This window comes from Gopherus flavomarginatus, chromosome 19 (assembly GCF_025201925.1).
Source record: "Gopherus flavomarginatus isolate rGopFla2 chromosome 19, rGopFla2.mat.asm, whole genome shotgun sequence".
In the NCBI taxonomy this organism is placed as follows: Eukaryota; Metazoa; Chordata; order Testudines; family Testudinidae; genus Gopherus; species Gopherus flavomarginatus.
In genome coordinates, this window is record NC_066635.1 from 1,602,392 (window position 1) to 1,615,747 (window position 13,356).

The 13,356-nt window shown below is 51.9% G+C and overlaps 1 protein-coding gene across 3 annotated transcripts in view; it reads right to left on the minus strand.

The window, feature by feature from the left end:
* The window catches only part of LOC127037463 (fibrinogen-like protein 1-like protein), a 59,868-nt gene that overhangs the window by 36,080 nt on the left and 10,432 nt on the right, over window positions 1–13,356 (minus strand). Inside the window, exons 2-4 of one of the 3 annotated variants that reach the window (XM_050929218.1) lie at window positions 10,110–10,253; window positions 9,715–10,023; window positions 5,412–5,685 (exon numbers count right to left, since the gene is read on the minus strand). In XM_050929218.1, coding sequence (XP_050785175.1) covers window positions 5,412–5,685; window positions 9,715–10,023; window positions 10,110–10,253 — 727 coding nt within the window. Of the gene's footprint in view, window positions 1–4,501; window positions 5,686–9,714; window positions 10,024–10,109; window positions 10,254–13,356 lie in introns of those variants that run through there. The other 2 variants (XM_050929219.1, XM_050929217.1) reach the window with 2 other exon arrangements.

The following is a 13,356-nucleotide window of genomic DNA, read 5'->3' on the forward strand; positions in this document are numbered from 1 at the left end:
CTGCATAAACCTTCCCACATGCGGCCTGCAAGTGCCATCAAGCACACCCGACCTAAGGGAGGGCGTAAGACTGGACTGTCCTGGTGTAACTCACACCAAGGGATGGGAGAGATGCTGGGGCATCCATGGGAACCTTGGTGGGTTCGAACTTCCCCAGGTCACTGGCTGGAGTGACCTCGCTCAGTTCGGTCTCGAAGGGGGGAGAGATGTGACGAACTGGGAAAGTTCTTAATGTTTGCTCTGAATACTGTGTTGGTGCCTCAGTGTCCCCATGGCAGTTCTTAAGTATCTGGCAGAGCAAAGGGCCAGTGCACCTAAGTGCCTGACACTCTGTCTCCTAGCAACTGATGGCCTGGGCCCCTCCTCTGCAAAGGTGCCAACTGAAGGTGTTGGAGACAAAGGGATCAGGTGACCTCCTGGCCAGGGAAAGGGGCTGAGCAGAGAAGAGGGGCTGGGAGGGGTTGTTAGTCTGGAGCTGGCTGGGGTCAAGGGTGGAGGGCAGACCTGGGGGTCTGGCTCACTGCCCCCCAGAATGGACCCAGCTGAGGGGTCCGGTTCGCTGTATCTACAAGCTCTGTTTTAGACCCTGTTCCTGTCATCGAATAAACCTCTGTGTTACTGGCTGGCTGAGAGTCACGTCTGACTGCGAAGTGGGGGTGCAGGACCCAGTGGCTTCCCCGGGACCCCGCTGGGGTGGACTCGCTGTGGGAAGTGCACGGAGGGGCAGAGGATGCTGAATGCTCCAAGGAGAGACCCAGGAGGTGAAGCTGTGTGAGCTTCTTGCCCTGAACAAGTCTGCTCCAAGGGAGAGGAGGCTCCCCAAAGTCCTGACTGTCTTGGTGGGGAGCAGTTCCAGAGCATCGCCCGGTGACTCCGTGACAGAGGTAAATATGCTGGAGGGTAGGGATAGGGTCCAGAGTGACCTAGACAAATTGGAGGATTGGGCCAAAATAAATCTGATGAGGTTCAACAAGAACAAGTGCAGAGTCCTGCACTTAGGAAGGAAGAATCCCATGCACTGCTACAAGCTGGGAACCGACTGGCTAAGCAGCAGTTCTGCAGAGAGGGACCTGGGGAATACAGTGGACGAGAAGCTGGATATGAGTCAGCAGTGTGCCCTCGTTGTCAAGAAGGCCAATAGCATATTGGGCTGCATTAATAGGAGCATTGCCAGCAGATCGAGGGAAGTGATTATTCCCCTCTATTTGGCACTGGTGAGACCACACCTGGAGTATTGCATCCAGTTCTGGTCCCCCCACTGCAGAAGAGATGTGAACAAATTGGAGAGAGTCCAGTGGAGGGCAGTGAAAAGATTAGGGGGTTGGGGTACATGACTTATGAGGAGAAACTGAGGTTATTTAGTCTGCAAAAGAGAAGAGTGACGGGGAATTTGATAGCATCTTCAACTACCTGAAGGGAGGTTCCAAAGAAGATGGCGCTCGGCTGTACTCAGTGGTGGCAGATGACCAAACAAGGAGCAATGGTCTCAAGTTGCAGTGGGGGAGGTCTAGGTTGGATATTAGGAAACACTATTTCACTGAAAGAGTGGTGAAGCACTGGAATGGGTTATCTAGGGAGGTGGTGGAATCTCCAGCCTTAGAGGTTTTTAAGGCCTGGCTTGACAAAGCCCTGGCTGGGATGATTTAGTTGGGGTTGGTCCTGCTTTGAGCAGGAGGCTGGACTAGATGACCTGCTGAGGTCTCTTCCACCCCTGATATTCTGTGATTCTATGATTCTATGGTCAGCTCTAATGGCACTCCATATAGTATTCCCTTCAGTTCAGTCAAATACTTTGGTAGCTGGCAACTTATTTTAACTTTCCCCAGCATTTCAGTTTTTAGAAGTTCATCAGTTTGCTCATTGTCTTCACATTCAACTGAAAGATCCCCACCTCACAGCCTCCTATGCTTTTTTAACCCAGTCAGCTACTTCCACAGGGGTAACATCACTGAATCTTGTTTCTTTGGCAAGGGATCACAAGATAACATTTGGATGTATTTCCTTCAGCATGGTTTGTTTGGCTGGTATCATCGTCATCATCGGAGTCTGCTTTGACTCTCTTGTTTTCCCTCTACCTTGTATCCATTCTCCTCTCTAACAGACTCTTCTTCAATTTCCAGAGTGACTTCATTTGGGGTTAGAAAATCCTCCACCAGCCCAGCTGGGCACCTAGCCTCAGCCCCTTTCTGCTGCCAGTTTCCTGGCTTTATAATCCACCCTGCTCCTGCCCAGCTGGGCTTCTTATTCAGTTAGGCCTTACTCTCCATCTCGGTGCCGCCAGCTACCCTGACTGGCTTTTCAAAGCCTGTGTGTGTGTGTGGGGAGAGGGGGTGGGTTTACACACACCATCAAAATGGGGTGCAAAAGACTGTGGGGAGCAGAGGACAGACTGATGGGGTGCAGGGGAATGTGGAGGGCAAGAGACTGAGGGGGTGCAGGGGGATATGGGGGTAGGAGGAGACTGACGAGGTGTAGGGGGTTTGGGGAGTGGCAGGAGGCAGCCTGAGGGATATGTGGGAAGGGCAAGAGGAGACTGAGGGGATGAAGGGGGATGTGGGGGCAGATGGAGACTGAGGAGGCACAGGGGGTGTGGGGATGGGCAGGAGGAGATGGAGGGGATGGAGGGGTATGTGGAGGGCAGGAGGAGATTGAAGGGTGCAGGGGATGTTGGGGAGAAGGTGGCTGGGACAGGAAGGGAGGCAGGATGGTGCTGAGGGGAGATGGGGCAGTACGGGAGCTCCCACGGGGAGATGTTTGTGCCACACCATGCAGGTTGAGATGCTCATGGCTCACATCCCCACGGGGTGGGCGGCTGCCCCTCCTCAGGCTCAGACACCACCAGGCACACGACAAACCTCAGGGTTTGTTATTCTCCATCATCACCGAGTTTTTAGTCAATCTCTGGATATTTTGGGTTGATTTGTGTGTTTTGAATGTTTGGGGCTGAGTTATGGCAGTCGGAGATCCTGGGCACACCCCACCCATGGCCCTACCCAGGACCTGTCCCTGTTCCTATCCCTGTCCCAGACTGGGTTGTAGTGGCCCAGGGCACTGGTGTGTGACAGGCTGTCCCAGAGGAGGCCTCAGCTCCACAGCCCAAGCAGGGATTGGGGTCGGGAGGCCCTCCATCCCAGCTAGCAGAGGACCTGTGTGAGGAGTCTTCTGCCCCCCTCACAGAGGGTTCTTTGTGAGGGACCCACCACTGGGCGGGTGGTACCCATCCCCATACATAGGACCCCTGTGCCCCAGAGGGGCCCTTTGCTCCCGGGGAAGCTGTCCCAGTGGTCTTGAGGAAGGAGGAAGCCCCCTGCATCTGCCTGAGGAGAAGTGGCAGTGATGACTGGTTGCCAGAGGGTCACAGTGGTGGAAGAAGGTCCCCAACTCTGGGGGATGTGAAATGACAGGGTGCCCCACACAGGGTCCTACTGCCAGAAGGTCAGAGGCAGGGCCTGCTGGGGCCTCCTCCCTAGCTGCTGGGAGAGGGGAGGCCCTGGTGGCTAGGGGCAGATGGACTTGGTGTGGCCATTCCTGATTCTGAGCCGCACTCTTGTCCCTTTGTGTCACTGCACTCTCGCCCAAAGCAGCCCTACCTCAGCCAGGGGAGGGTCACTCCAGCCTTGTGGGGGTCACTAGAGCTGCCGCTGTGGCTGCCACTATAGGGAATGTGGCTAGGAAAGGGGACGTATAGGAGGGCCATTGCTGGCTGGACTAATTTAGAGTAGCAATTGAGCCCTCATCTGTGCTGAGTTCTCCTTGGCCATAGCTGAGGATCTGTCTGTAACGTAGATGGAGCTACAGGATCTCTGCTGGCACGCAGTGTGGGCTGCAGCCCGAACAGCTGGCACTCCCTTTGCCCAAGGGAAAATGAGAATACAAGGGAGGAGCAGGCATTGTGTGTGTGCATGACACTCGGCTCTACATCTCCTCACTGAACTGTGGGCCTGGGAGAAAGCCCATGGACAGGCTCTCCTCTGCCTAAATATGGTTACTCAGGAGCAGGGAGGGGCAGTGTTTGAACTAGCTTTGGGAGCACAGGCACATCAGGAATTGGAACTGGAGCAGTGAGAGATCCCCTGCCTGGCTGGTCATACAGATATTTACACCTGTGCAAGAGGGGGATCAAATGGAAACAGCATTTCACACCCAATAGAACTCACTTTGCATGGGGATAAGGGACTCCACAAGGCACAGGGCAGTGTGCAGTCAGGCCCTGCTGTAACACCAGTGAAGCCAAGAGGCCTCATTCTCCTTTTCCTTACACCAGTGTAAACGAGGAGTAACTCCACTGAAGCCAGTGGCACTATACCCATGCAAACCTGGAGTAATAATGCAGTGCTGAATAAGGAATGAGTTTCCCTGGTATGAAACTCCAGAGTTCAGCCACATCTCCTGTGCTGTGTCACAACTCAGCCAGACATGGAGCAATGACGATTAAATGCCCTGATTAGAACATTTAACCGTTTCCTTTCCAATGGTGAGGAGAATGGGATGAGAACCTGAAGAGCGCAGAATGCCTGTTCCATTGTCACCTATGTTAGACTGTATGAGCACATCCGAGATGCTGCACGGGGGTATGACGCAGACGTCATTGCTAGAAATGCAATTTTAATCTAAAGCTTTAATGCCCACAAGGAAGGAGAAAAAGAAGTTTGTGGAAACCTGTCTGGGTTTGTGTCCTTCTCACCTGTGTGTGGCCACCCACTGAAGCCAAGAACTAAGTGTATAAAGAAAAGTCACTACAAGGCCATGCACATTCTCTCCCCGGAGCTGCTACATTTGGAAGCTAAAATTTTTTAAAATCATTGTTCTGATTTTTAATATAATTAAAATGACTCAACCCAGAAGGGAAAGGCCCAGCAGAGAAGAGCTCGGAAAGTCTGCAGGGAAGGAGAGGAGAAGGAAAGTGGCCCCGTTTCCTGGGTAACCCTGATACTTCCTCCAGGAGGGCCTGTGAGGGTGGGCAGGAGGTTTGGCCATGACACACTCTGACCCTTTTCCATCCCTTTGTGGAGCAGAGGTTGGCCTCACTGCAGACAGAAGGGTGGGGAAGGGGTGACTAACAGTAAGAGGCTGGTTTGATGAGGATGGCAGAGGCTTGGCAGTTCCCACTACAGAAACTACCCCAAGTGATGCTCCCTTTGACGTTCAATCGAACAGAATAACAAGCCGAGTACCACCAGCCCCCACCATAGCTAGACGCACAGTTCCTGCTGTAAGTGTCCTGATCCAGGTCTTTAGTGGAGAACTTCATGTTGTCATGCATGGAGTTAGGATTGTTTGCAATCATGGCATCCCCTGCAGTCCCAGTGTAAGAGCCCAGCCTCAGCCTGTAGCCATTGGACTCGTCTTCCAGACTGAAGAGGTTGTAGTCTGCATATTTCATGGTGCCGGATGAATCATGGATGACAAACCTGACCTGGTAAACCTTCTGCTTGGCGATCCGATAGATGTACTCCGTCCCCAGCCAGTAGTCATCTTGCACGTTTCCAAAGCCGTACTTGTAGGTGCTCCAGGACTCGGCCCAGGTGATTGGTGTATTGTGCCGGTTCCGCTGGAGGACCGTCCAGCCCCCCGCTGATTCGTTCATGTCACAGTATACCACGAGTTGGTGCAGTCCTGTGGGCTGGATGAGGTAGATGCCACTGGGGCTGCCTGAGGGGATCTCACTGCAGTCCTTGGGCTTGGCTGAAGGCAGAAGAGAGAGGCTGATTTAACCAGAGCCCATGAAACTAGGCACTAAAGCTTCCGATCCTCCTGCTGTGGCTACATTCAGGGCAATGCTGAGATGCTGCATGCTTGCACAGGCAAACAAAGGCCTGGAAAGGGTTAAAATGATGTTTGGGTCTCGTGTCATCTCAGGACAGAATCCAGACTGAGGGAGCCATATGTAGTCAAAGTGTTTGGAGTGGGCCAGGCCAGGCTGTTCCATACCATTCCCAGCCGAACTGGCACAGTTGGCAGCTTTTGCCCCAGACGGGATTCATCAGGGATTCATGCCCCCCAGGGCCTGTAACATCAAAGTTCCCCCCTCTTAATACCCATGATACAAGGCCATTCTCTACCCACCCTGCTGTCCCATGCCCAATCCCCAAGCTCCCTGTTCAGGTCATCTAGGATCACTGCGAGTGGGGAGGGGTGGGGTGGTCAGTTTCATTTCCACCATGAGGAGTCTGCCTAGGAGTTATTGCTGCAGAGAAAAATGCTGGAGCAGCTTTCTATTGACATCCTTGCTGGTACGTAGTGTCAAGTCTGCAGAGCAATGGGAACAGGCTCACTGCATGCTGGGTCAGGGGCACAGATTGATGCCCGGTTTTGTGTTTCTTACTGGGAAAATGCAGAATCCATGGGTGTGTGTCTGCCTGAATATTCCCTGGAGATGAAATGCTGCTGGATCCCTCTCTAGTCCCTCCCAGGGTATCACTTGCCAGAGGCCTGAGTAAGGTAACCACATCCACCATAGCCCTTTGGTATCAGCAAGTCACTTGGTCTGTTCCCTCCATGTTTCCCTGATTATCAGTGCTTAATTTGTGCCAGAGCTCGCCAACGCTGAGGCCCAGCACCGCTGGACTTGGCAGTTCAGAGCCCTGGCACCTATGGGCTTGCTGCATCAGTGGCACCCCGTCACCTCTTTCATAACAAATTAAGCACTACTGATTATGGTCTGATCTGACCTGGTCATGGATGAGATCCTGATCTGGGATGCATCAGCCATGTCTGAGCAGATGATGTAGGAAACCCAATGCCAGTCCTAGTTACCAGTAGTTCCTAGTTTGCTTCCTCAGTCCCAGCAGGATAAGGAAGGTGGCAGGGCCCTATTATCCCCATCTGACATGTAAAATAAACTAGGCCTCATATGAATGTGCCCACCTGATCCATGAGTCCAGCGATTGAATAAACATAGAAATGCCAGTAGAAACAGGACACCAGGTTGGGCAATCCCCAAAGGACCAGGCAGAGCTTCTGCCAGACTTGGGGAGGGAGCTCCAAAGATTCACTGTCCTGGAAAACTTCACCCCCAGTGGAGACTATACACTCGGCCTGCCAGCTCAGGCCTCAGCCCTCATGGTAGCCATGGACTTCCCCCAGCTTGTCACTGGCCACATTTACAGGTCTGCACAATCACTAGGCCTCATTTTCATCCTGCCTTTAGACCTCAGCAGTGTCAGAATCACATAGTTCTCCTGGACAGGCCAACACCTTCCTGCCACAAAGATCAAAGGGATCCAACCACGGGTGCACCAACCAATTTAGTCAAACTAATGGAGGCCAAAGGGTAAGCTCCTGATGCCAGAGAACTTCCAGGAGGCCCTGGATGGCAAACAGCCTATCTGTAGTACTGCAGGGTGAACAAGCCTTGGAAAGACTGAGGAATGCCAGTCCACCCCTTGCAAACAGACCTCTTGCACTTCATAGTTGGGGAAGGCTGGTACAGGCCACATGATGGCCAGGGTAACTTCAATCATCTCCCTCTCCTTCAAAGAGAATGAGGTACGAGCCACCCTACGGAATACCAGATCGGGCCTACACCAGCAGCCTGCCCCAGTTCTGGCCAATTTTCAGTCAAGCTTCAAGTACTCTTCTGATCTCCCTGATCCCTCTGATGGTGGGCTAGTATATGAACAGACAGATAGAAAGAGTGCTCTCCACGGGGTAAGACTCAACATGAAGACATTCCCTGCCCCAAAGAACTTTCAATAAAAATGACAGAACTGGAGGAGACAGGATGCCCTGGGAAGCCCACAGGAAGGTGTAACTTTGAGTGATACTTTTTTGTGTGTGTGTGTAATAGTGTCTGCGTGACTGTGAGGTCACTTCTTGTGGGTGCCATGGAAGAAGCGAGGCCTAGGCCAGGTCTACAACACAGACTTCTGCCAGCACCGCCAACTCAGTCAGGGATGAGAGGGGATATGGTCTTGGACTGACAAAGCTGTGCTGGCAAAGCTCCTAGTGAAGACACTTCTTTACCAGCAGAACTGCACTTTGACCGGGCTGGCTTGTTTCACTCCGGATGTGTAGGGAAAGCAAAGGCCAGCTTGACTGATAGAAGCTGCGACCAGACTAGCAGGGCTTTGTCAGTACAGTACAGATACAGCTACACCAGTACCACACTCCTAATGTAAACCTGGCCTGGGATTTTCAGAGCTGCTTAAGGGAGTGAGGCACATGAATGGGATTTGGGTAACCAACTCCCTTAGGCACTTTTGAGATGCCCAGCCTGAGTCTAACAGACACTTAACTGTTGGGAGGCTGGGGCCATGGCGTGCCAGATGGAGAAGGTGCCTCATTCACAATGCTCAGTGTGGGGAAGGGCTTTGAGCTGGGAAGGGGTGAGTGGGGGTGTGTCTGTGGAGCTGACATTGTTGGCAAAGGGGACGGGTGGCAACCAGGGAGTGAGCGATGAGATCAGAGCCATGGGCCAAGAGGGAATAAGGAGTGAAACCATGATGGGGATCTGGAGGGGGTGATGCAGTCTGATCGAGAGGCAGGGGAGATCGTCTGAGCTGTTGCATGGCTGGAGGAGCTGCTAATACCATGGGTCCAGAAAGCTGGAGGTTTTATGCAAATGATGCAATGCCCTAATTTGGATATGAAGTGAATACAGAAATTTCCCCACTGTCTCCCTTGTGCCTCCTCCCCAAATTCATAAACTCATCCTGTCAAACCCATCGTTTCCCTCTGGAGTTACCTGCATAGACCCATCTCTGCTTCTCAATGTGTCTCCCCCTGCCCCCTTCCTCTCTCAGGCTCCCCTGCATGAATTTCCCCCTTCCCTTGGTCTGGCTCCCTCCTGGCTCCCCTCTATCCATGGTGCCCCACATCCACCCCTTTGAGTTCCTCCTGCCCCCAGAGCACCCAATGTAGATCCACAACTCATCAGTCTAGCCATATTTCTATCGGGGGGTGGGGGAGTGGAGGTCCTAGAGAGGTGTAACCATGGCGACCCTACCTAGAGACATGGCCTGGTCCCAGTGAGGACTAGGCCTCGGCCCCCTTCAGCTCTGCCGCTCACCCCATCGGGAGTCTAGTAGGAGGTGTCCAAGCCGGTGGGATCCCAGGCCAGTAGTACTGGAACAATGTTTATAGTGGGGGTGCTGAGAGCCATTGAACCAAACTGTAAACCCTGTATATGATGGAAACCACTTCAAGCCATAGGGGTGGGGCAGCACCTCCAGCACCCCTTGTTCCAGCACCCCTGATCACAGCCAGACTGGGCTATGCTGGTAGCAGGACAGCAGAGCGATTCTGATGTGGGCCGGTCCACTCCCCCAGTACCCAAGTAAACAGGGTAGCACCCCTGAGTCAGTGGGGTTACCCCAGTGTGACAAAGAAGAGTGTCTGTTCCCTGGTGCACCCCAGAGCTCCTCCTCAAGACCACAGGATATGGGACTAGACCACAGGCTGCACCAGTCGCTGCAGCTCACTGGCATTGGGGAAGGACTCTCCAAGCGAGGGTGAGGGGTTGGGTACAGCAATAGCCTCCCATCCCCATCCCTGGGCGAGTGTAGGGTACAGAACTAGCCTCCTGCCCCCTCTACTCCCCTGGCAAGGGTAGGGTACAGCAAATTTGGCAATAGCCTCCCACTCCCACCCCCTGGGAGAGGGTCAGGAACAGCAAAAGTCTCCTGCCCCCAGGCGAGGGTAGGGTAAGGAAACAGCATCCCACCACCCTCTGCCCCTCTGGCAAGGGTAGGTTACGGCAGTTGTCAGCATTACCTGAACACACCACACTGGCATCTTCTCCATGGTTACAGTTGTGGACTCCCCAAGGCTTTAAGGTGCACTCTGTGAGGGCAGATTCTCCTCCTCTGCAATTAACATCGTCCAGTAGGATGGGACCAGATCCTTGTCCAAAGTGAGCTGTGCCTGGTGCCGATACCCCAGCCCCACAGCCCAGCTGCCGACACACCACTGATGCATCATTTAAGTCCCAGCTGTCATCGCACACAGTGCCCCAGACATTGTTGTACAGAATTTCCACCCGCCCAGCACAGTGGCTGGGGCCATTCACCAGCCGGATTTGACCTGGGAAAATGCAAACCAATGGTTAAAGAGAAAGCATCTGGGGAATTGTGCAGGGAAACAGGAGCTACCTCTTGGGAGCTACCTACCAGCTTCAAATGCCTTTGGAGCTGTCTTTGTGATATTAGTGATGGATCTCTTGAAGACGTGCAGGTTGTGTGTGTCCAGGCTGAGAACGGAGACTGACAGGGTCACCAGACAGGTGAGGAGCAGGAGACAAAGGCGTGGGACTGCTGAGAATGTGAAGAGACAGAGTGAAGCTCCCTTCAGGAAATGGAGAATCACAATTCACCCAGCAACACAGCTTGTAATAGAGACCCACAATGCTACTAGGTAGCAATAAACAGCCTCTTAGGTGAACATGAGGACTCTCCAGCTCTGGGCAGTGTCAGAAGCTAGCCGTATCCCGGGTGGCCCACATTTCTGTGCTAACTTCTTTTCATGGTTAAAACTGCAGCAAGAGTCTATTTCCAGTTCTTTTCCCAACCCCTCTATAACTTCGATCAGCAAAATTCATTTTAACGGACCAGCACTGGAACTGTCATGTATTCACTGCACAAGCTTTTTGTTTCTTTGTTTGTTTGTTTTGTTACCAATCCTAATAAAAATGCGCCCGGTTTTGAAATTGGGACTTGTGTCTGATGCTTCTGTCTGTTCGGCTCAGTAAGAACTCATGAGTACCGTTTCTCAGACTTTCCACTTCATTAACGCTTGAGCATTCATGTAAAGAATAGAGGCTGTAATTAATCCAATTGACTAATGATTATTGTATCTAATTGTACCAGTCTTTCACCAGATAAAATGCTTGGGTACAGCTGGTGTTAAGGTTGGGCCATTGGGATTTAAGTCTTGAATACGAAAACACAAGACTAAGGCCCACATTTCAGATGCTCACATTGAGATGAATCCCCGTCTCTGCAGGTACTTTTGAAACATCTGGCCGACAAGCTTAGCATTGGTGTGGGCTTGAACTTAACGCAATCCTCCCAGGACCACCTGGCTTGCCCAACCTTTTCAGTGCTGCACATATGGAAATCAAGTGGTGTTTACACACGTGCCGAGCGCAAATGCTTCCTCTAATGGGAGTGAATGATTGGGAATTTGGCTTGCCCCACTTTGCATAAGTGTAAATGAGGACCCATGCAGCAAGGCAGGGAGAATTGGGCCTGTCACAGTTTCAAGGTAACTGCACCTGTATCCCACTCTCTGTGGTCCACTTCTGGAGTCCCCTACATATCCCTTCGGTGGAAGGACATCCTGCTGTGGTGGGTACATGGCTCTAAGGTGAGTGGACAGCCAAGAGAGAAAGAAATGAGGGATACGGTAAGCCACCTGGGTTGGTGGCCTTCCTGGAAAGGGGATGTTAAAGCTTGGCTAGCGGCATGTCTGGAGTGTGCCTGACACTAGCCAGCCACAGCTGGTCACGAGGGAGAGCTCATGGAGTGACCCTTGACTGGTCCCTGGGAAAGAATACAAATGGACCATGCGGGCCCCCATCCCATACTAAAGCTGGGTATCGGTTCATGCTGGTAATTGTGGAGACATTCAGTAAGTGAGTAGAAGCCTTCCCTACTCCAAACCGCCAAAATCATGGCCTCACTGCTTGTTACCCAGGTCTTTGTTCGCTGGGGGGTTCCCTGAATCATGGATTCAGATCGAGGGCCAGCATTTCACAGTTCTCTATTGCAGCATCTCAGTGAACTGCTGCGGGTGGAGTGGCAACTCCATATCCCCTACCACCCTCAAGCCGCTGGGCAAGTGGAGTGCATGAATCACACCACCAAGGAGGAGCTTTGGAAGGGTGCCCATCTGGGAGGCACCAATTGGGCCAAGCTCTTGCCTTTCATTTTAATGTGTATCCGAGCCCAGCCTGCCAAAGGCTTCAGTCACGAACTGCTAACAGGCAGACCAATGCCTCAGTGGGAAATCCTGCTCTCACCCTCACCAATGGAACAGGTCGTGCAGACAAACATGGAGGTCTGGATCCTCCAACTTCAGGAGCGAATCCAAATACTACACAGGGAGGCTGCCCAATCAGAGGGCAAGGCTAGGGCCAAAACCAAAGCCTGGTACCATTTCCACCCCGCCCCCCCCCCGCAATCCCCTGGATCAGATACAAACAGGGATGCTGGTAATGTATAGTGCTCATAGTCCCACCACTTTCCAGTGCCCTGGTGGGAGGATCCTTATCTGGTAGCTGACATGATTCATCCATCTCTGGTGCGCTTATCCCATGAGGATCAGCACTGGTGAGCTCATGTCTCTCAGGTGAAGCACTGTAATGCCTTCACCAAATGCCAAAAGGAATGAAGTGATTCTGTTTTTTCAGGACTATGGCCGCTTCTGTGGATACTTCTCATGGCTGCATGGGTCAGATTTAATCTGCCTCTTTATCCAGCCCTAATCTGGAGGACATTGGAATACAACGGTAATCCAAGGACTACATTCCAGAACAAGTCCAACAGTGGCCCTGGTATCAAAGGTGAACAATTCCCTGTTGGCAGGGAGGAAATTGTGGTTTAACAAATTGTGGTACTGCATACTATTGGGGATTTATTCCCTATGCTCGTCAATGTAAATTTGGAGAGGTGGGATCAGGGTGTACAGCCTTCCCTGAAGCACCTGAAATGGTCAGTAATTTTAAACCTACAACCGTTGTGCTACCACACACCAGGGCACATAAGACAAAAACCCCATGTCAATCCACTCTCTCTTCTCCTTCTCCTAGCCCACCATCTACTGACCCTGATACCCTCAGTGACTGATGCCAAGTATACTTGCAAAATGAATATGGTCCAACCAATCATTTTGTTCAATGGTTTAATAACGGCTTCTTATAAGCCCCCAAGTATACCCACAATAGTTCAGCAAAGTGGACTTTTAAAATGGAGGGAGTAAATGGTCACTTAAATCACTTCGTACAAATTACACAGCAATTGTTTATGCAGGAGTGTGTAGCTTTTCCACCTTGTTATCCCTCTGGAGAAATGGTTCGGCTCTCTGGGGAATGTGGACATTGGATGGAAATCTCACTCTCGTCTGGATTTCCCTAAATTCTTCAGGCATGACATCCCCTTTTAATTGGACATGTTTTGCTGCCCCTTTTTGGACCAAGGGAAAATGTATCCTAATTAAATCTCTTCCACCACCCCCTACTCCTCCACATCCCTCCAAATAGTCTGTGACACACCCATCTCCATGGTGGTTTACCCCAATCCAAAGACCTGTGGTTCTTAATGCATCTGGTTTACAAATCATAGACCCATACAATATCAGGGTTGGAAGGGACCTCAGGAGGTCATCTAGTCCAACCCCATTCTCAAAGCAGGAACCAAT